General features: G+C 25.2%; 3 protein-coding genes across 10 annotated transcripts; 1 reads left to right on the plus strand and 2 right to left on the minus strand.

Moving 5' to 3' along the window:
• Positions 1 to 2,249: 2,249 nt before the first annotated feature.
• On the minus strand, positions 2,250 to 3,584 carry LOC112685825 (sperm flagellar protein 1-like). The gene is made up of 5 exons (XM_025557849.1): positions 3,399 to 3,584; positions 3,218 to 3,333; positions 2,951 to 3,152; positions 2,769 to 2,860; positions 2,250 to 2,450 (listed from the first exon to the last, which is right to left on the minus strand). Exons 1-5 carry the CDS (start codon positions 3,568 to 3,570, stop codon positions 2,355 to 2,357), a joined length of 678 nt encoding a protein of 225 aa, XP_025413634.1. The 5' UTR covers positions 3,571 to 3,584; the 3' UTR covers positions 2,250 to 2,354.
• A 139-nt stretch (positions 3,585 to 3,723) lies between these two features.
• Positions 3,724 to 8,509, minus strand: LOC112686061 (protein PFC0760c-like). 4 transcript variants are annotated; one of them, XM_025558197.1, is made up of 3 exons: positions 8,168 to 8,509; positions 6,959 to 7,055; positions 3,724 to 6,887 (listed from the first exon to the last, which is right to left on the minus strand). In XM_025558197.1, the coding sequence occupies exons 1-3, from the start codon at positions 8,207 to 8,209 to the stop codon at positions 3,799 to 3,801; spliced, it is 3,228 nt and encodes a 1,075-aa protein (XP_025413982.1). In that variant the 5' UTR covers positions 8,210 to 8,509; the 3' UTR covers positions 3,724 to 3,798. The 4 variants fall into 4 exon arrangements, with proteins under 4 accessions (XP_025413982.1, XP_025413969.1, XP_025413961.1 ...); XM_025558184.1 differs by having other exon boundaries at positions 3,724 to 7,055; positions 8,179 to 8,509; XM_025558176.1 differs by having other exon boundaries at positions 3,724 to 7,055.
• A 168-nt stretch (positions 8,510 to 8,677) lies between these two features.
• Positions 8,678 to 19,237, plus strand: LOC112686080 (gamma-tubulin complex component 6-like). 5 transcript variants are annotated; one of them, XM_025558215.1, is made up of 18 exons: positions 8,678 to 9,031; positions 9,842 to 9,909; positions 10,063 to 10,211; positions 10,530 to 10,600; positions 10,793 to 10,873; positions 10,933 to 11,007; positions 11,110 to 11,190; positions 11,429 to 11,503; positions 11,562 to 11,631; positions 11,772 to 12,029; positions 13,010 to 13,174; positions 13,246 to 13,547; positions 13,605 to 13,830; positions 13,915 to 14,098; positions 17,100 to 17,656; positions 17,722 to 17,913; positions 18,125 to 18,297; positions 18,820 to 19,237. In XM_025558215.1, exons 4-18 carry the CDS (start codon positions 10,551 to 10,553, stop codon positions 19,112 to 19,114), a joined length of 2,784 nt encoding a protein of 927 aa, XP_025414000.1. In that variant the 5' UTR covers positions 8,678 to 9,031; positions 9,842 to 9,909; positions 10,063 to 10,211; positions 10,530 to 10,550; the 3' UTR covers positions 19,115 to 19,237. The 5 variants fall into 5 exon arrangements, with proteins under 5 accessions (XP_025414000.1, XP_025413992.1, XP_025414016.1 ...); XM_025558207.1 differs by lacking the exon at positions 9,842 to 9,909; XM_025558223.1 differs by lacking the exons at positions 8,678 to 9,031; positions 9,842 to 9,909 and adding an exon at positions 9,240 to 9,256.
• The last annotated feature ends 1,609 nt before the right edge of the window (positions 19,238 to 20,846 follow it).

Here is a 20,846-nt window from a genome sequence, read left to right on the forward strand (position 1 = left end):
TAAACGATCTAAACACTGGATATTACCATTGTTTTTTACCTATGGTTTAATTTACATTATATAAGTGCTTTGTGTAACTATTGCTACTGTCTTAATATAATTCATATTTAATACATGATAGTAAAAATACTTTGAATTCATAGATGATTTATAGATTGATAATTGTTTATTTTTATCCATTTAAAAATCTAGGGTATAAATCAATGTATATTTGAAATATAAACGTAATATAATTTAATATAATATATATTATTTATTATATTTTATAATATAATATAATTAGCTCGTATTTAAGATTGAGAAAAAAGTTTACATTATGTCAAAATTATATTTACACATATTATCTTGATATCATCAATAGCATAGGTGTACACAGACTTTAATCGCAGATCTAGTAGCATACAAAATAAAGCAGTTCATTTTTTAACAATCAACCATATAATAGTTGAACCTCCAAAGTTATTGATTGTATTTTATAAAAGTGTGTAGTTGTTGCTACAGTGGCTAAATAATATTATTATTTATTTACAATTAACAAATATAAATGTACAATTTACCCCCTTACATTTATTCATTGATTTTGAAGACACCAATTAAGTCTCTGTTATAAAAATAATGATAATAATTGAAATAAAAATAATTATTTATAATTTATACTACATAATTTTTTAGCGGGATTTTTAGTTTTACTATCTATGTATGTAGTATTGACACAATTTTTTGTTTGTTCTATATAAATTCAAGATTAATCTTCATCAAGCTTCGTAATTTTGACTAGGTTGTTAATCTTGTTACTAAATAAATTTGTATAAATTATTTAATAAAAATATTATTTCAGATAAATTTAATCTACCTACCTACTTCTATGATATAATGAATTGACCCAGTCGGTCATTTACCATAAATTACCAAAAAATAGATTATTGATTCTGTGCTGTAACTAAGTGGTTATAACTTACTTTGCCACAACCCATATGTCAATTGTTTGGCCTAAAAAATGTGGCAGATGAAGCACATGAACCTTCTCCTGCACCTGTGTGCACGCCAAAGATAAATAGTCCATCAAACTACATGTAAATTTTCAGTCATTATTTAATACATTTTATAAAACGAAGTGTGTGTGATCAAGTTGCTTATATTTTTACCCAAGAAATAAACATTAATAGAAAAAATCAATAATTATTGATCCTAAAGTTATAAACATCTTAGAGTATATGTATTTGTTATAATTAAGGTCCAGATTTTAATGCAAAAAATATTGTTAAATATACACATATTTAAATACAAGAAAATTAAAAAATATCATTACAGATATATTATATCGTATAAACTATTAAAATTTACTATTATTTAAAAATTACAAAATAAGAAATTATTAATCAATTATTTAAATTCAGAATCAACAACAAAAAATATTAATTTGGAACAAATACCATCATAAAATACAATTTCAGATTTTTAAAACTGTTATGTATCATAGATTTATACTTAGAAAAACTTCCTGTAACATCATAAGACACTATTATCGTATATTTAAAACAAGATGTCTTCAGATAACTCTACAATACCCTCATTTTCATCACTTATTTCTCTGCTTAATACTCCATAAAAAGTTTTAACTTGAGAATACCCAGGAATTTTTGGACAATACTTATACTTATGACAAGTTTAACAAACTCTATGCCTATTCCTCCTTTTTTCAAATAGACAAAATATTTGATATGGAACAGAAAAATTGCGAATAAAATATTAACAGTATAACACCACTGTCACTAACTCTAGTATAAAAGTAGTCGTCGCCCAATTTGTTGTAATCTGTTTCTATATTATCAAGCCACAGTGATGACAATAAGTCCTTGCAGCAACATTAACAGGAGAAAAGTCAAAGAACCGTGCGAGATGTTGATATTTGTAATCAAAATAATTTTAGATGAATTGTGGAAGATTATGCATTTGTTTAAAAATCTGGACTCTAATTATAATGTAAATATACTTTCTAAATTAATCGAGAATTGTTATTAATATAATTTTGAAGCATGAAAATTAATTTACATAAAACTTTAAAGTTTATAATAATAGTAAAATTATGGCTTTTAAATACATATTAAGATTGTTAGTCGGAGTACCATCAATAAGTATCAATTACTTTTATATACTTTGTTCGTAGATCATATGATAAAAATATAAAAAACAACAAAAGTACCTATTAGAATATGAATGGAATAATAATATTATAAGCAGTAAATTTATTTTATTTTATCCAATGTGTTTACGTTTTTAATGTATATTAGTGATTATGATTGCAAAAAAGATTCAAATAAATATTTGAAAACAATACATTTGTTGAGACACCTTCAAATAGTATTATCCTTTTTCTTCTGGTTCAATTGTAATTGTAAATCGTTTATCTTCATATCTTTTGCACATATCAATGAACTCATATTATCAATCTAAATCAATAATATTCTTATATTATAGATGCTTAGTCATTAAAGTAATTGTTGGAAAATATTGAAAAAATAAATAATTGACAGAATAAAATGTATTTATACGTTGTAGTTTTTGTAATAAAATATATTTTAGATTATAAAGGTAATATTGATTTTTTTTTTTTAAAATCTTATCAAATGTATTTTCAACAAAAGTAAATAATAAATTCAAAATAATTATTATTTCTGTATAAATATTATTAACTTTTTCTTACTATGACCTATAACTACTACTTAGTTTTGCTTAAGAAAATGTTAAGCCAAATCATACTAGTATACCTTCTGCTCCATATCTTTGACTTTATGCTTAAGTTTACATATTAATTGTACAACTTCTTCATTAAGATATTCTTTAGTACAAAAATCAGTTTCTGATACAAAATTAATCCAATTAAAATAATAGGTTCCATGATAGTAAATTATTGACAGGTAAATAGTCATATGAAATATACAAGTATTACCTGAAACTTGAATCATATCATCATTAGCAATTATATATAGTGGGGAAATTTGGGTTTTTTCAAATTCAATTTTTTTTTCACGTTCCAGTTCTTCAATTACAAATTTTAAAGATGATAAAAACTGAAAAATATTTCTTGGGTCGGCAGTTGATAATTTTTCTATAGTTGCTCTAGAAAGTGGTAACTTGACTTTCTTCAATACCTTATTCCAACATAACATATTTTATAATATATCCAATTAAATATCTGTAATTATTGTAAATTCACTTTTCTATTTAATGTTTCCCAATTAGAAATTTTATTAGATAATGAACTAGATGGAACATAATTATGAAGCTCAATTAATTTTGGCCAATAAAATTTCATTATTTCAGCAATCATAGCTAAATTTATTGAAATTTAAATCATTAGTTTAATATCATTAAGACATAATATACATATATTTTACTTGCATCAGAAAAATCTCTGGCTATATTTTTCTTTAATCGAATGAATTCAAAAGAATTAATCCACTGAATTAGACCGCTGTTAGTTTGATTGTCATTTAAAAAAATATATTTTGATAAAGGAATATTACAAGATTGATTTTCACAATTTGAATTATTACTTCTACTTGTCATTTTTTTTTTATGTACATAAAATAAATAAATAACAAGAATTTATAAAAAAGAATGTAAAAAAAATTATATTTACAAAATAATTGTTGACAAAAATATAACTAGTTACTAAACAACATATAGTTTTTTTATTTTAATGGAAGAATAAAAATGATTTTTAAAATAAGGAACAAATAAATACATAATGAGACCTAAAGGAAGTCTTAGTAAATTAATTAAAAATTAATGTGATCATTCACTGACATTATCGTTACAGTCAGATTCATCAGACCACATGACCTTTCTCACTATAAATTCTAATCTACGACGTTTTTTAAAAGTTCCATACTTCCATAGTTTATGATTTTTTTTACCATCAGCAACAGCATAAGGTCTTTTTAAATTCTTTTTAATCTTAGATACAATATTATCTATCTTATAATTTTTATCATAAACAACATTTGTTTTATCAGCGGCCTTTTTAAAACAGTCTTTAAATATTGGATGATATGGTGATCCATTTGTATCATGATGAATAAAATGATCATTTTGTTTGTTTGTGCAAGGTTTTGAATTGTGTGCTTTGTCATTATTGTCAATTATTGGACTATGTGTTATACAATTAGTTAAATGATCATTTTGGTTATCTGTATTAAAAGGAATTTGTTGGGAATATAAGGTATTATGAGAACTATTTGAAGTAGAATAATCACAGGAAGCATCATTATCTATTAATTCATACTTTTCTTTACACTTTTCAGTAGAAATAGGAATGATAGTATTGTTTATAATTTTAGCACTAGAACAAACAGAGGTAAATCCATTAACAGAAAGTTCAGAAGCTAGAGCACTAGATTTAACAGAAATAGAAATATCTTTAGCAATTTGATCATTAGAACTGTTAGCAGTATAACAGTTAATAAGATCCTCCACAATTTCAACATTTCTATTTGAATTAACTGGAATACGACACATTTTGCTGTCATCTCTGTTATTAACAAATGTGTCACTTGGTGTACAATTAGTATTATTATCAAAATCATTTAATAATTGTATTAATGATCCACCAACCTTACACATGAAATCAATAGATGGTTCATGATTCTTAGGTTCTAAATATAAATCATTTTGTATAGATTTTGTTTCTTTTGATACATTTAGTGTTTCAGAAATTGATTGACTTGTATCAGACCCAAAACTTTCATCACTCGTTGCATTTGATAATAAATTATGTGTTTCATCATCGATATCTAATGATTCTATTGATGATTGATCACAACTTGTTACAGAATCATCAAAATCTTCATTATTTATATCTGAATAATCAAAGTTACTTAGTATTACTGAAGAAGATACATCACTATTAATGCAATCAGATAAATTGTAATATTCATTTTTATCATAAGCGTCACTCTGAGTATAACTATTAACATCATCATCATCATCATCATAATTGTCATCATCGTCATCATCATCATCATCATCATCATCATCATCTTCTTTGATAATATTCATTGAATAATCAAATCTTGAATTAGGTTTTGATTCTTCTATGTTATCTAAAAATTCAGTAGTCGATTCATCAAAATTAGAAAAAATATCATTTAAATTTGCATTACACTTAACAATTGAAGACTCATCATTAATTTGTGAAATTTGTGTTTTATCTTTATAATTTTGTAATTCAGATGGTAATGTATAACTATTAAAAAACTGGTCATTTATTTCACAGTTTTCTTTTTCATCATAAACAGATTTACCAGATTTACATGAATGATAATATTCACGATAGAAATAGTTATCGACTTTATACCCTTCACAATCTGTAAGTATTGAAGGTTTTGAACTTTTAATAATGTCTATTAATGGTGAAACTAATGACTGACTATAATTTTTAATAACATTATCAGAACATTCATTTAACATAACAATATTATTTTCAGTATTTAATGTAAGTTTGGATATTTCTCTAGCACTATAAGGTAAGATTGATGAATACTTATTACTGTTAATAAATTTGTTACTTATACCTTCCAATGAAAATTCAGTAAGTGATTTAATATTAGGATATTCAATAGATAATTGGCAAGGCTCAATTTTAATTTTATCAGCTACATCAAATTCTTTTTTACATATAATTGTATTTTCATTTCTAAATGTTGACAATTCTGTAAATGGTTGATGAAAACCGGTAACTTCATTCAAAGAATTGTCATCACTTGTTACATAAGAACATAAATCACTTGAAATGTAATTTTTACTTTTCTTGATTTCTTTTATATTATTTAATAATGGAAAACATTGATTTTGAGAATCATCAACAATTTCATTGTTTTCACTGTCATTACTTGTAACTTCTGAATTCTGAGTATTATATCCGTTATTTAATGAATGTAAATTAGTAATAGAATCATAAGAAATTTTTTCAGTGTTAATATTTAATTGATTATTTATAACTAGAGGATCATCAATTCTTTCATCAATTGTGTTTTGATTATGAGTAATAATATTATTTAAAAGTTTATTATCACTAATAACATCTGAATAGTAATCTCTTCTAAATTTAATATTTTCATTGTTTAATAAACCACCTAATATACAATATGAATTATTAGATTTATTCTTACATTTCTTTTCAGATGCCAGATTTAAGAGCATATTCATTTTAATTTCATCATCCAAGATTAATGGTTTTGTTAATGAATCATATGAACTGATCTTATAATTAATACTATTGTCAAATTTATTAACATTTCCATATTTATGAAAATGCAATTCTTCTTTATTATCGGGTAAATCTGCTAATAATTTATTTGATTCAATATCACATTCTTCTATTTTATTATCAGTATAGGAATCTAAACTTTGAGTACATGATTTAATATTCCAATCAAATTCAAGGTTACTTGAAACAGGATGGCAAGTTTCAATCACAAAATTTAAATCATCACCATCATTATGTTTATTTTTATTATTGTTTTGTAATTTTTCTAGTTTTATTTTTGAAATTCTTTGAAACTCAAGTTCATCAAATTCAGTTTTTATTTGTTGTACAACAGGATCGATAATCTTTCCATTGATAAGTTTAGCTTTATTTAGTTTTCTAACATTATTAAGCTTTTGCCTTTTATGTTTATTGGAATTAATAGTAGGCATAAGAAAATCTTTAAGCGAAAAAGTATCATTTCCGGATTTATGGCGACGATTATAATGATGCAATAAACAATCTTCTTTTACTATCATTTTACATTTTTTACATGATAGCAACTTAAATTCTTCAAGTCGAGGAATTAAACCAAACACTCGAAAGTCGTTCTTCAGTGATAACTGAATAGGATTTTCTGATTTAAAAATATTTTTATTTTTACATGTTTCAATAGAAATATCATTTAATTTACCACTGAATACAGACCAGGGCTGATTTTGAGTTGACTCAAAAACAGAAACCATGTCTTCCATAATGGGTTGAGTGCGACGAGAAAACATTGTATTCTAGACACTTGGTCTAGCTGAAAAAAATATCCAAATTCATTATTAACATTTAAGTAAACCAAATTATAATTATTTTAATAATGAAAATAGATAAAATTGCATATTTTAAATCAAAACAAATATTATTTTATTCAAATAAAAGCAGTGACCATTCGATTAGTAATTGATATATCATTCAATATTAAGATTATTATTTATTTTATATAGACAGGAAAGAAATATTTTCAGTCATAATATTTTATCAATAATATCATGCACCTAAAACATTATTTGTTTTTAAATTAATTAGTCAATATGGTTTGAAAAGAAAAAATAGTTTTGTTGATAAAATTATAATAGTATATTACATTTATATGAACCCTAAATGTTAAAAATAATGAACAGGTTAATAATAATACTAGAGATAATTTAAATGTTGAACAGAACACATAAGATTTTGCAAATTTTATAAATATGATGACCATTTAAGTTAAAACATTCTAATCATATTCAAATGAAATAGTTAATTTATATTATTTATTTTAATAAAGGTTTAATTATATTTTTATTATTAATTTAAGTAATAAAAATGCGCAATTAATTCATCTTTCTTACAAAAATGAAAACCTATTATATCATTAAATAACATACTTTTAATTATAAATAAATTAACATTGTGTCATTGAGGTCAAATGTATAGATACCATTTAGATACACTATAGATATACTTTAATAAATACTTCAAATCTATTGTGAAAAATAGTAAAATACGGATATTGAAACAATACACAAGTCGCATACGTGAAGATTTAAATGAAAAAGCATAAAAATGTTTCTAGACAAGAAATAATTTTCCCGTAATCTATAGTTGTTTGTGATTAGGTAGGTATAAAATATGTATATATTGTACACACGTAAAACGTACATAAATATGTTTACATGTAATAATTTTATCGACACGCCCATTGAGTACGTAACAACTTTTAAAATAAATTATGAAATACAAAAAAAATAAATCATAATTTGTCGAGAATTATCCGGCGTAGCACTGGGCACACGATAACGGTGCCGTGTAGTGTGTACAGCTTACGACGGACATCTCGACCTCTCAGTGTGATTCCCTACATTACGGAACGTTATAGATACTCACAATATACGCACATTTTTCTTGTTGCGACAAGTGCAGTGTCATCGGCTTCTCTACATTAAAAAATAAATACGAAATCGTGTGTACAGTAGAGAAACAAAGTACGCCAACGCAAGAAAACTTAATAGCACGTATTTCATTTGGTTATTCGAAAATTGCGTTTTTGACAAATTTGCACAGCGCAGACATGGTATTATATAATAAATCGGCATAATGGCATGTCCATGTTTTCCGTTTTCAGCAGTCGACGGGTAGCAGCTGCTGTTCGTCATGTGCAAAGAGGAGGTCCATCGTGCGTGCGTGCGTGCGTGCGACCGTTTTCTGGGGGCGGCGCTGGAGCAGAGCGCAGCCGTGCGAGCACATTGTGCGTGAGCGTATTATAACCGCGGTCTTACGAGATCTTAGACCGTGATCACCGTAGATAATAATATTATGTTATCTATCGTCATATATATCTATGTCTATCGTGATCACAACTGCGGAACATTGAGGATTCCTTCTTCAGTAACGGTCAACGCATAGATTAACATATTAGAGTATTACTCTATGGGTCAACGTCACCTTACCGCCTGTAATTAGAGGTGGTCATTTCAACTCGGCTTAATGATTTCAATTCACTTAACTCGGTTAGAAAATCTATTGTATGGTTTAATCCAATGATTTAATTAAGGGAGTTAACTCCTAATTCAATGAGTTCTTATCAACCATATGTTTCATTTTGGATAATGAATAGCCAATACTACATAATTATACATAATAGCTGGTAACGGCTTTAGATAATATCGGTGGTTAATGAATGGTGATAAGTTGAAATATTGATAGTTCAACGTCTTGATGGCCGTTGCCGTTTCACTTAGTTTTTGAAATGTAAGTTTCACTGGTTCTTTAATATTTCTTATATTTCTTATCTAAAGTTTATAAACCTGTAATTATTAAACAACTAAAGTTGTAGATCTAAACATAGACATTAAGATTACAATGTACTTTTTTGCTGTAAGAAAAATATTTAATTTGATTAATATTTATCAATTTCCATCATTATAAATGTAAAAATAAAATGCGCATTAAGAACAACTGTATTATTTTAACAAGGTAAACATATAGTATATTATTAATAATTATTTGTTTTGAATTTAACATGTATAATTTCAAATTATGATTGACAAAATAAATTTTAATTTTGAGAGATATTGTATCTTAATACTTGGATTTAACTTCTTCATTACAGACCAATTAGTCTAGTAATAGTGTTAAGGCAATTATTTAAAAAAGAGATGCTAAAATGAATTAGACCTATTCATAAGTCCTAACAAATAATACCAAATACACAATTTGGTTTCGGAGTAAACCACTCGACAATCCACCAATCCACCGTATTGTCAATAAAATAGCCGCTTCTTTGTTCGTCCAGGAGACTCCCAATTTAAATTCCAAATCCATTTAGGGGTACTTGGTATCACCAGATGTTTACAAAATGTATACAGCTGATGTTTCCAAATCCAAAAATACATGATAGCTACTTACATTGATGACATGGCAATTCTTTCATTACATTTTGCCTTTAAAACAGCATACCTAAACCTCCAAATACATTTTTAATAATATGTCTAAATTGTTTTTCAAGTAGAGAATTAAAATAAATTCTAATAAGTCCTATTATATCCTTTTTACTTTAAGAAAAGACATTCCACCTGCAATCTACTTTCAAGACAACCAAATCTCAAAAACTCAAAACATATATTTAGGTATATTTAGTCCTTATATAAAAACTAAAAGAAAGCTTCTTAATAGTAGAACACATCTATTATATCATATTATCAAGTCAAAACTAATTTATTAGTTTATTTTTTACTGTACAATATATTGATGATTAAATGTATTTATTTATTTTTTTATAGATTTTAAGAAAAATGTCACATGGAATTCTCTACTACTGAATATTACATTATTTTGTGTATTTTAATTATTCCGGTATATTATTTTTTTCAACTTTGGGCATGGCTTGGATGGGAATTGTTTAAGAATAACTAAAAATCAATAATAAAAAGTAAACAGCAATAAATGTATAGTTTTTTTTTTTTTTTTTGTTATTATGTGCTTGTATTAAATATAAAATTTGGGGATGAAACTTAAATTTAAAAAGTTTATTCCTTGCTTATTGTTATTATGATAAGTTATTTTTACTACAGATTTTCTTTTTCCTTGTTTCAATTATTCTTTACCGTACCTTTTATTTGATTATTTATTCATTTCTTATTACATTATCATACTTTAATGTAGCTATTGTAGCCAAAGAATATTAATCAAAGAATAGTTATTTTAATTTTTAAAAATTAATGATTATATTTTATTATTTTTATCCAAGAATAAGTATCCAGTCACAATTATGTCTACTCTAATGAGTTCAAGAAATCTTAATATTTTAAATAAAGACAGGTAATACAAATTTATTTTATTTTTTACATAAATAATGAATACACTTTTAATTTATGGGAACTGTTTGTTTATTAAATAATGCAGATAATTTGAATTTTGCTTATAGTAGATCAGATGTTGATAATAAAAAATAAAGTATATGTGAAATATATTCTGTTTGGATAGTTACTTAATTATAAATTTTTGTTTTAGAAATATTCCAAACATATTTACATCTCAATTTAATCAACAGGATGGTGTTTTGTATCCATTAAATATATTAGAAAGAGAAAAGTATTACCTTTCATTTAAGCATTTAAGCTCAAAATTTAAACTTTTTAATTATTTTATAGAAACATTCCCAATGTTTTCAATTTTCAAAGGTTTGATGATAAAGTTTCTACACATTCATGCATTTATACAGACAAGTTTGTGTTATTCATTTATTTTAAATAACTTTCATATTATATAATTTCAAACAAACACTTAAATTAAATTATTTATATGAGTAATTATTTTTTTGTTTACAGTGAATATCCAGATTTATTTACATTGAACAAATCATATTCAAAACAATATATTCTTAAAAATGATTTGTGGGAAAAATATAGGTAATTAAGTCTTTATTTTTTGAAAAAAGTATACAAATATTCTAGAAAGTTTATTTTTAAAATTATTTTTTTCATTTAACTGCATGTTTTAAACGTTTTATTTTATTTTTCTTTGATATTAAAAAATTATTCATATAGTAGTACAATATTTTTATATACATATTATTTAATAGTTATTTTGTCTTATTTATTATTTGTTTTATGTTATTTTCTTTTTTTTTATGATTTTGTTTTATAGCAATTACACAAGTGTATTTAGCCTATCAGATATACAACATATTGATTGTATACAGAATTTAGAGATTAATAATAGGTAATATTTTTATTGTAATTTTTATTAATTGTTTTCTTATTGAAGTTTTATGTTTTAGTGACAATGTGAAACAAGAAAAAAATAATTCAATTTCAAATGATAAATTGTTACAGGAATTATCGTCAGAGGTAATTTATAAAAAGTTTATATTTAAAGTGTATTAATATTTCTCCATTAATTTTAGTTAAAATATTTATAGATTCATAAAAATAAAAAGAATTTTTTGTTGAATATTTTGTAAATACCTAATATTAGTTAATATTTTTAGAAGGAAAATTGTATTAGAATTGATAATACAGAAGTAAATAAATCAAATACATCTGAAAAATCTTCTATTTCAAAAGAAAACACTGAAGAAAATATAAGTTCAGCTTATTGTTTTTGGTGTATTGTCACAGCGACAAATGTACGTGATCATAACATTAAAACATATTTTCCCCAAAGAGAAATAAACAGTGGATGTATTATGAAAGATATTAAACTAATGCTGATTAATATGGGTACAACTTATTTTTTTGTGGATGAAGTAAGTTCTAAAAAGTAATCAATATTTTATAATTTTTTTGTACCTTATTCAATAAGATTTATTGTGATACATATTCAGTGCTGCGATAACTGGGTGAGTTTTTTGTGTCAAATACACGAGCCCATGTAATAAGGCCCAATGATAAAAATTAAGTAATTTAAAAAAGGAAGAAAAGAAAACCAATTTGTTATAATAATTATTAACAGAGATTGAACAATAATTGATTTTGCTTTGTACACATTATTGTACATAAACATTTCTTTTGCAGCCTGTATAACCGAAATTAAAAATAGTTTGATTTCAATTTATTAAAGTACAGTTTCTATGTAGTGTCCAGATATGGATGAGGGGCATATTTTTTTAATTATACCAAAAGTCGTAATTAGTATAGTTGCTGTATCTATAGTATATTTTTTTTTATTTATTTATTAAAATGCATACAATGTGTAAGTTTTTTTTTACAATAAGCTAGTTTGATATTTTTTGTATTGATGACATGAGTGATTTGATTAAAAGAAATTACCCAGTCGTAGCACTCTTGGCTAATTATTATTATTTTTTTTTTACTTTAAGCTAAATCTCAACACTAGTTTGTCTTTAACTTTCTTGGTGGATTACCTAAGATAATGTAAGAATTAAGGTCAAGTATTAGAGGATTTGGATGGTTTGCAATGCGTATGCAAAAAATATTTTTGAAGATGAAATGGCTACTTTGGTGACTGTTAGAATGTTCAAATCTGTATATATGGTATGGTTTGGATGTAGTAGGGTGTTTTGGTAATGACTCATAATGAAATAGATGGAGAAGATTGTATATTATACTTAATCAATTTCTTCGAAGCTCTCCTAATTGAATCTTATTAGAAGAAATTGATTTTAGAAGAGTTTTGTTTAAATGTATTTACTTTTTAGTGTAATTTTGGAGTACAAAAAAAAAAAAAAAGGAATTAACTAACTGTATCTTTGATATTTATTTTTAGGAAACACATATGTATAAGCGAAATGGGAATATCAGTATTAATGGACTAACACCTGAAATGTTTGAATCTGCCACAGATCCTATTTTAGAGTGTTCTAATTTATATAAAATAATATGCAATACTGTAACGAAATGGAAAGAAAAAAGTGATGATAGTATAGTTAAAGTATATTTCATGTTTACTGTGTTTAATAATAATACCATATCTTTTTTTTTTTATACATTTTTTATTTTTAGGCCTTTATATTTGCTATGTCTAATATAATGAATGATTATGAACAAACAATATATGCTGTTTCAAATGAGTCAATGTTGTCACTTGTGGGTCGAGTGTCTAATATAATTCCTCGATTACAGTTGTTAGCAAATATTTGTGGCATGAATAACCCTAATTGTATTTACATCCAAGATCATGAACCTTCTGGTGTACATTTGTTAAACAAAATTCATAATTATTTGTTTGAATATCGATTTTCCTGTGATCTATTCCTAAGGATGTTATTATATATTTTTCAATCGTGCTGTTTTGCTTATTTAAGGTTTGTTGTTATTATGAGTTATATTATATGTAAATTATTTTTTTAAAAATATTTTAGAATTTTATCGAATTGGGCATTAAAAGGTGTTTTAAATAATGATGAATCTTGCATATTCATAAAATTAAAACCAGATATTGTAGATGAAGATAATAACTGTCGGCAAAATTGGGATCGTTTTATTATAGATGAAAGTATTGAAGTTCCAATGTTTTTAGACAAATACAAAAAAAATATTTTACAATGTGGTAAAACCATAAATTTCTTTAATAAATTCAATGATGTGGTAAGTATTTATATTAATTACAATTTGTGAAATACATTTAGTATTTTACCTTTTTAAATCTTAGTTATCTTGTTTTTTTTTCAGAATGTATTTTTACCTGATTTAACTTGTTGTTTTGATGCTATTGATACACAAAACATCTACGAACAATTTTCTATGTTTTTTAAATATGACTCTGATTTCCAAACATCTAGCTCTGTTAAAAGAATGTCCAATAGTTACCTTTTTGAAACTGCTGATAAACTTGTTAATCCGAAAAGAAATTCTGGTAATTCAAAATAGTTAATAGATAATATTATACATTTATTGGTAGTATACAAAATATTAAAAATGTAATTTAAAATTAATTGACTATCTAATAGTTTATTTTTCAATAAGTATTGTTTAGACATCTCAGTTTTGAATAATGCAATAATAATGCAAGTGGCTCCCACTATGTAATTAATTCTTCTTTTTTCTAGCTTTAAAGTCCATTTAGGACCTTCTCTACCTCAACCACTCCTCTTCGCCTATCTCTTTCATTAATGTCTTCAATTCTTGCTTTATTTGAGATTTCTGTGAGATCTGTCTTTACCCTGTCTGCCCATCTTTGTCTTGGTTACCTCTTGGGCCTTTTTCCGTTCAGTCTTCCGGTAAACATGTTTGTTGTCATACCTTCCAACCTCCAAACATGACCCACCCATTCTAACCTTTTGCTTTTTAGATACGAAATAGTAATGGGTTTATTAAACATTTGTTTAAAATTTAGTTCATTTCTTGGTTAGTCCTCCTTCTATATTCTCTATTCTCCATTATAGGGCCATAAAATAGACGTAGTATTTTTCTTTCAAAGATGTTAATTTTCTCCTCATCTCCCTTAGTCACTGCCCAGGTTTCACATCCATACGTCAAAACTGGCCATAGAAAGCTGACGTATAGGTATTCTTTTGACCTTCTAGACAGTAGCTTTGATTTAAACAACTTTGCAAGTGCATAATATCCCTTATTTTCAAAATTCCTTAATGTAATTCTCAATTTAATTTCATTGTGCATATTTTTTTAACAGTTTATGTTAGTTCCTAAGTAACTAAAATCTGTTACTTGTTGGAAGACATATCTATTCACTTGCAAGTCATCCTGAACTCTCGCCTTTTTTTATACTATGTACTAGATATTTAGTCTTTTCTTGATTAAATTTTAATCCAATCGGTTCTACTGCATTTATTAAGTCTGCTTTTCTACTTCATTCTGGGATCTACCAATTATAACAATATCATCTGCATATGCAAAGATAGTATACTATCCCAGAATTACCATACTTTGTCTAATGGGTAGGGATCAAATTACATTTTCTAACACCAGATTGAAAAGTACAAGGGAAAGCATATCTCCTTGTCTTAGGCCAGCTCTGACTTCAAAACTTTCAGTTTATATTTGCTACTTTTACTTCACAGTATGTTTTGGTATTGCACTCATCAGCTAGATTAATTTGGTTGGTATACCAAATTCTTTCAGTGTTACCCATAATTTTTGCTTTATAATACTGCTGTATGCCTGTTTGATGTCTACAAAGCAAAGATGGACTTCTCTACTATATTTATAGTACTTTTCCAACAATTGCCTAATAATAAATCTAGGGTATGTGGTAGATTTCCCTTTCATAAAGCCGCTTTGATAGTCTCCAACTATGCAGTTAGCATATACTTCCAGCCTTTGCAGGATTGCCATAGACAAAACTTTATAACAGGTATCTAAAAATGAAATTCCTCTATAGTTAGCTGCTTCCATCGGGTCACCATTTTTATAAATTGGGTAAATGATTGCTATTTTCCAATCGTTAGGGACTTTTCCATATTTCTTTGATCAAAAGTCATATCTTTAATATCAATTTTGAGGTAGCTGTTTTAATTAATTCAACATTGATATTGTCCATCCCCGGGCTCCGAAGCCTTATTGTTTTTTAGCGATTTAATTATCCATGTTATTTCTTCATAATCCGGTTCTGGTGATTCTGGCTGCACAGAGTAGTAAATGGGAAGTTCTTGATCTTCCTCTCGGTTACCATTTTCGTTAGTGCTGCTTAGTAATTCTTCAAAATGGCTCCGGATTTGTTCAACTATATTTGATTCCTCTGTAATCAAGCAACCGTTGGCATCTTTAATTATGCAGGTTTCATGGTTTTATCATGTATTTTTATTTACTATGTAATTAATAATAATTATTATTTATTAATTAATTATAATTAATAATTATTATTATTATTATAATTATTATTTATTATTTATTATTTATCTCATTAGCTATAATGCTGCAGTGTTTACCTCACTATTTTATTTTTATTTTTAGTGTAATGTTATATTTTATTTTGCATAAAATATGTTAGGAATAATTTATAAAGATATTATCAAACACTTAAATTAACTAAATAACTTTATTTAAATCTAATGTCATATGTATTAAAAAAATTAAAATTTGACTTAAAAAATGTATTGTTAAACATTATTACTGTATTATTAAGTAAAATACTTTTATAATTGTTTATTTATTTTTTTAATAAAAGAACTGAATGAAAATTTATTTTTAAATCAAGGAACTATACTATACTTCTTCGTCTTTTATTTTGATGTAGTCTTTCATTGCATTTTACTTGTTGTACACTAATGTAATGCTTATAGACTTGGATTATGCAGTTATTGCATATTACACCAGTTTTGTTATTTTATATAGATATAGTTCAACATGGAATATAAATCAATTTTCTGTAGAACATGTTACTTAAATTATAATGTCTCCAGTTTATTTACAATAAAATGTAAAATAATTTTAGATGTGCTGCAGTGTTAACTCCACACTAACATCCAATAATGTGCACTCAACTTATATTGAATGATTAATTACTGGTGAATTTACATGTATAAATAAAATGTATAACTATTGCAGTATGTTTATAAGTATATGATATAGAAATAGTAGTTATCCTAATATTATTGATAACTTGAAATAAAAAATTACCAAAGGTGCATTTAAACACTGCGATACAACCGTTATCGGATTAAAGTAATTCAATATGTTCATAAACTTTGGACTTAGTACTTGGGTCAAATTGTATTACAATTTTAATTTCAAATTTTTTCTTGTATACATTTTGGTGTTTTGCTGACTGAAGTTTTAGTTCTAAAATTGTAATCTGATTTAAAATAAAAATTAACAACTTTATCAGCTAAATTATTATTGTTTAAATTTTTTCATTTATATTTGATACTTATTAATATAATATTTTATATTTACAGATATTGATGATATTCAAAATGATAATATAACTAATGTTAAAGAAACTATGAAACTAATGTACTCTGATAATGAAAACTATGAATTGTTTCAAATACCTGATTGGACTTCAATTAATAATTCATATGAATTTGATAAGCCATACGGATTTTTTTTAGATTTGAATGATTCATTAACTTATAATGACAAACCTTTTGATGTTATTAACATGATAGACTATGTACCACATTCAATTCTGATACCAGCTCGCATTCAGAAAAGTGTCTGTGATAAACAAATATTAGACATGTATTTTGTACAAGAAAATCTAATGGGACATTTATATTTTTTATCTCAGTGCTTTTTTTTAATGAATTGCCAATTTACTTCTAAACTGAGAGAGACATTGTTTAATGATATAGCTACTAATAGACAGAACCCTGTAAACATTTTCAATTCAATTAAATTAAAGTCTATTGTGGATGAAGCTATTCAAGATAGTTTTTCAGAAAATTGGCAACATGGTTTAACATTGGAAAATACATTTATTCCTCGGTTGAATGGAGTTATTGAAATTTCAGTAAAATAATTGAATAATTTACTTTATTATTTTTGTTGGTAAATATAAAAATAATATTTTTTTAGGACATAGAATGTCTGGATTTAAAATATTCACCAGAATGGCCAATGAATATGATTCTACCTAACAAAGTATTATTGAAGTACAAACGGATATTTTTGTTTGCTAATAAATTAGAATATGTTTCATGGAGTTTATTTAAAGCCAGAGAATTATTGAATGTATTTAAAAATGATACAGGTTTACAATTTCGTAAAGTAAATATTTAAATATAAATATAAAATAGTTTACTTCACAATACTTATATTATAAATAAAGTTAAAATTAATAAGTTTATTTATAATCTATCAATTTTTTCTATGGTTATAATGGATGCCATTAGAAGAAAAAAAAGTAATTTTGTTTGTAACTTTGATTTGAATTTGTAGTATATGTATTTTTATTTTATTTTGTAAACTTTGTTCTTAGATTAATCTTTTCAAACATTGGATGAATCAATTTGTATCATCAATTCAACAGTACTACAAACAAATAGTAATTAGCACATGTTGGACTGAATTAAATGAGAGCTTTGAAAAAGCCCAAAATTATGATGATTTATATTCGAGTCATAAACAGTACATGCATCTTATGTTAAAGCGGTTAGTATGATTTTAAAACTTATCTTTTATATATATTTTTTTTTAAATATAAAATGTATAATATTTTTTATGATTAATCTAACATTATGGATTCTCAGTGTAACTAGGAATATGTATTGTTTTTATTATGGTATGATTTTTTATGTTTTTTTTTTATATACACAATTTCTACTAGAAAGATTGTTATTAGGATCTTCATGATTAAAGAAAATTTCTGATAAAAAAAAATGTTGACGTATCTAAATCTAAGGGTTTAATTTTAAGAAATTCCCTAAAAAATGTTCTTTATAATTGCAAAAATCTGATGAAAAGTAAAAAATAGTCAAAATTTACCAGTTACTCAGAATCGTTTTTTTTAAGAGCAAAGGTACATTATTTTCAAATCCAAAAATCAATACAGTTTTATTATTTGCCGGTTTCTATACCTCACAACCATAATCTTGCCAGACCTAGGAGTTTCACCCTTTTTATATTACCAATAATATTTTTTTTATTTCTTTAATAATGTTTATTTTTTTATAGGTGTTTAATGGTTGTTGGTTGTAAAGATAAACTTATTTTGCTGAATAAGATATACATAGAAATATTAGTCTATTACCAAGCCTTAGCAAGTGGTCAATTTTACATTGAAAATTCAGAACGGTTACACTCCGAGTTCTTCAATATGGAACAGTCTTTTTTTCGGTTTGTAAAACTAAGAGAGACGTTTTACAATAATATATTGAAAACTGTGCATCAACAAACTCAAGAAAAACATTCGGTAGTACAATTGGAAAGCTTAATTACAATACTTGGACCACTAAATAGTATAAGTTGAAGTTTATTATTTTTTAGCAGTATTATAAATTATGATTCAATCTTAAACTTTTATTGATTTATGGTACATTTATGTCCTTTTTTTTTAATGATTAATAAAATAAAAAAAAGATCTATTTTATTATTTTCTGTTCTACCTACAGCTTTATCTAAAACCTATAACAGTAATTAACTTCTATTTTTTAGTCCTTATATTAAACTAATTTAATCATTGCATTTTACTAAATCATATTAATATTTCTTACATTTTTTTAAAATTATTATGTATTAAATAAATAATAAAAAACAACATTGTTCATTATTAAAATTATTTATTACCATATTTTTTACCATTTTTATAGTAATTGATGATTGTTCAATTGTATAAATAATGTATATTAGTATCGAAATTAATTTTATTAAAAGACATTTCTTGTCATACTCATCTACAGCGACCCAGCTGACCTCTGTCTGATAGGACAAGTAATTTCATATAGAACAGCATAAATTAAGATATCATCAATCATGTTTTTATAATGTTTATTATTGAGCTTAGGCGAACATTTGGTTGAATTTTTTTTTTTGGGGGGGGGGCTAAAATAAATCAATGTAAAATAACCCGCAGGGGCTTTGCCCCCACACCCCCTTTAAGTGCACAAGTTAACTTATTACTATTAAAAATATAGATATGTTTAAATTGTATTAAAAAAAACAATAAATAACGTATATTAAAAAATAATTAATATTTTATTTTAATGACAAATATCTATTTGTATCAGCAAAGACATTCAAAATATCATCACTTTTTATATTTTTCAATATATAGTATTGAAAGATTGCTGAACCTATCTTGAACTAACGATATCCTTAGCCAAGTTTTTATTTTTATCATTTAACTGAAACTTTCACAAGTAGCCGAACTAATTGGTATTGTTAATGCTATTATAAATAATTTTTTATTGTTTCTTATTTTACGATTTTCAAAAAAAACAAACAGTCAATTATAAAAACAACGAATAACATTTCTAACAAAGTTTCGATTTTGGGGGGGCTAAGCCTCCAAAGCTCCCCTCGATGTCCGCCTATGTTATTGGGTTAACTTGAAATTGGAGACGGGTATGGACATAGGTACCTGAAGCAATTTGCTATGGGAGCTAAATCTCTAAGTCTTCGAAGTGTATAGTAAATTATTTAAATAGATTAATACGAGTTTCATAATATTAGATCGAACATTAAAGTATAAATTACTTAAGTGTGTATTCATCTTAATTCCTAAGTAGTTTCGATCAGACTTACAAGAAACATTTAATAAATATGTCGCGAAACTACTATATTCACGAGGCGATTATTTTGATTTTATTTATCAATGAATGTATACCATAGATATAATATCTAACTTTAGTTATTATGTCTATCTATGGTAGGTACATTTAAATGTTGTACTCGTATTTTAAGTTAATATCTTATTTTATACATCTTCTCTATAGATGAAAATGGGAGTAGGAACTAATTTTATTTACTTTTTTTTGTTATTTATCACATTGTGTCAACAAAATATATTTATTGATAATAATACATAATAATAATAATAATAATAATAATAATAATACACTTCCATTGTTTTTAGGTTTATATCAAAATTGAATCGGTCATTTCTCCACACATTTTCAAAACTAGTTTTATATGACAGTTGTTTTAACCAATAATAATGCATATTTCCTGCGATACCGCCATATCATCATAGTTGGTTTTAT

Source organism: Sipha flava, unplaced genomic scaffold (genome assembly GCF_003268045.1).
Source record: "Sipha flava isolate LNK unplaced genomic scaffold, YSA_version1 107_pilon_pilon, whole genome shotgun sequence".
In the NCBI taxonomy this organism is placed as follows: domain Eukaryota; kingdom Metazoa; phylum Arthropoda; class Insecta; order Hemiptera; family Aphididae; genus Sipha; species Sipha flava.

Coding starts and splice junctions, on each gene's coding strand:
- LOC112686061 (XM_025558184.1), bottom strand. CDS start 7,032: ATGTTTTCTCGTCGCACTCAACCCATTATGGAAGACATGGTTTCTGTT.
- LOC112685825 (XM_025557849.1), bottom strand. CDS start 3,570: ATGACAAGTAGAAGTAATAATTCAAATTGTGAAAATCAATCTTGTAAT. Junction 3,334..3,398: donor CAGAGATTTTTCTGATGCAA/GTAAAATATATG, acceptor CAATAAATTTAG/CTATGATTGCTGAAATAATG. Junction 2,861..2,950: donor TGATATGATTCAAGTTTCAG/GTAATACTTGTA, acceptor ATTTTGTATCAG/AAACTGATTTTTGTACTAAA.
- LOC112686080 (XM_025558215.1), top strand. CDS start 10,551: ATGTCTACTCTAATGAGTTCAAGAAATCTTAATATTTTAAATAAAGAC. Junction 11,008..11,109: donor TCATGCATTTATACAGACAA/GTTTGTGTTATT, acceptor TTTTGTTTACAG/TGAATATCCAGATTTATTTA. Junction 11,504..11,561: donor AATTTAGAGATTAATAATAG/GTAATATTTTTA, acceptor TTTATGTTTTAG/TGACAATGTGAAACAAGAAA.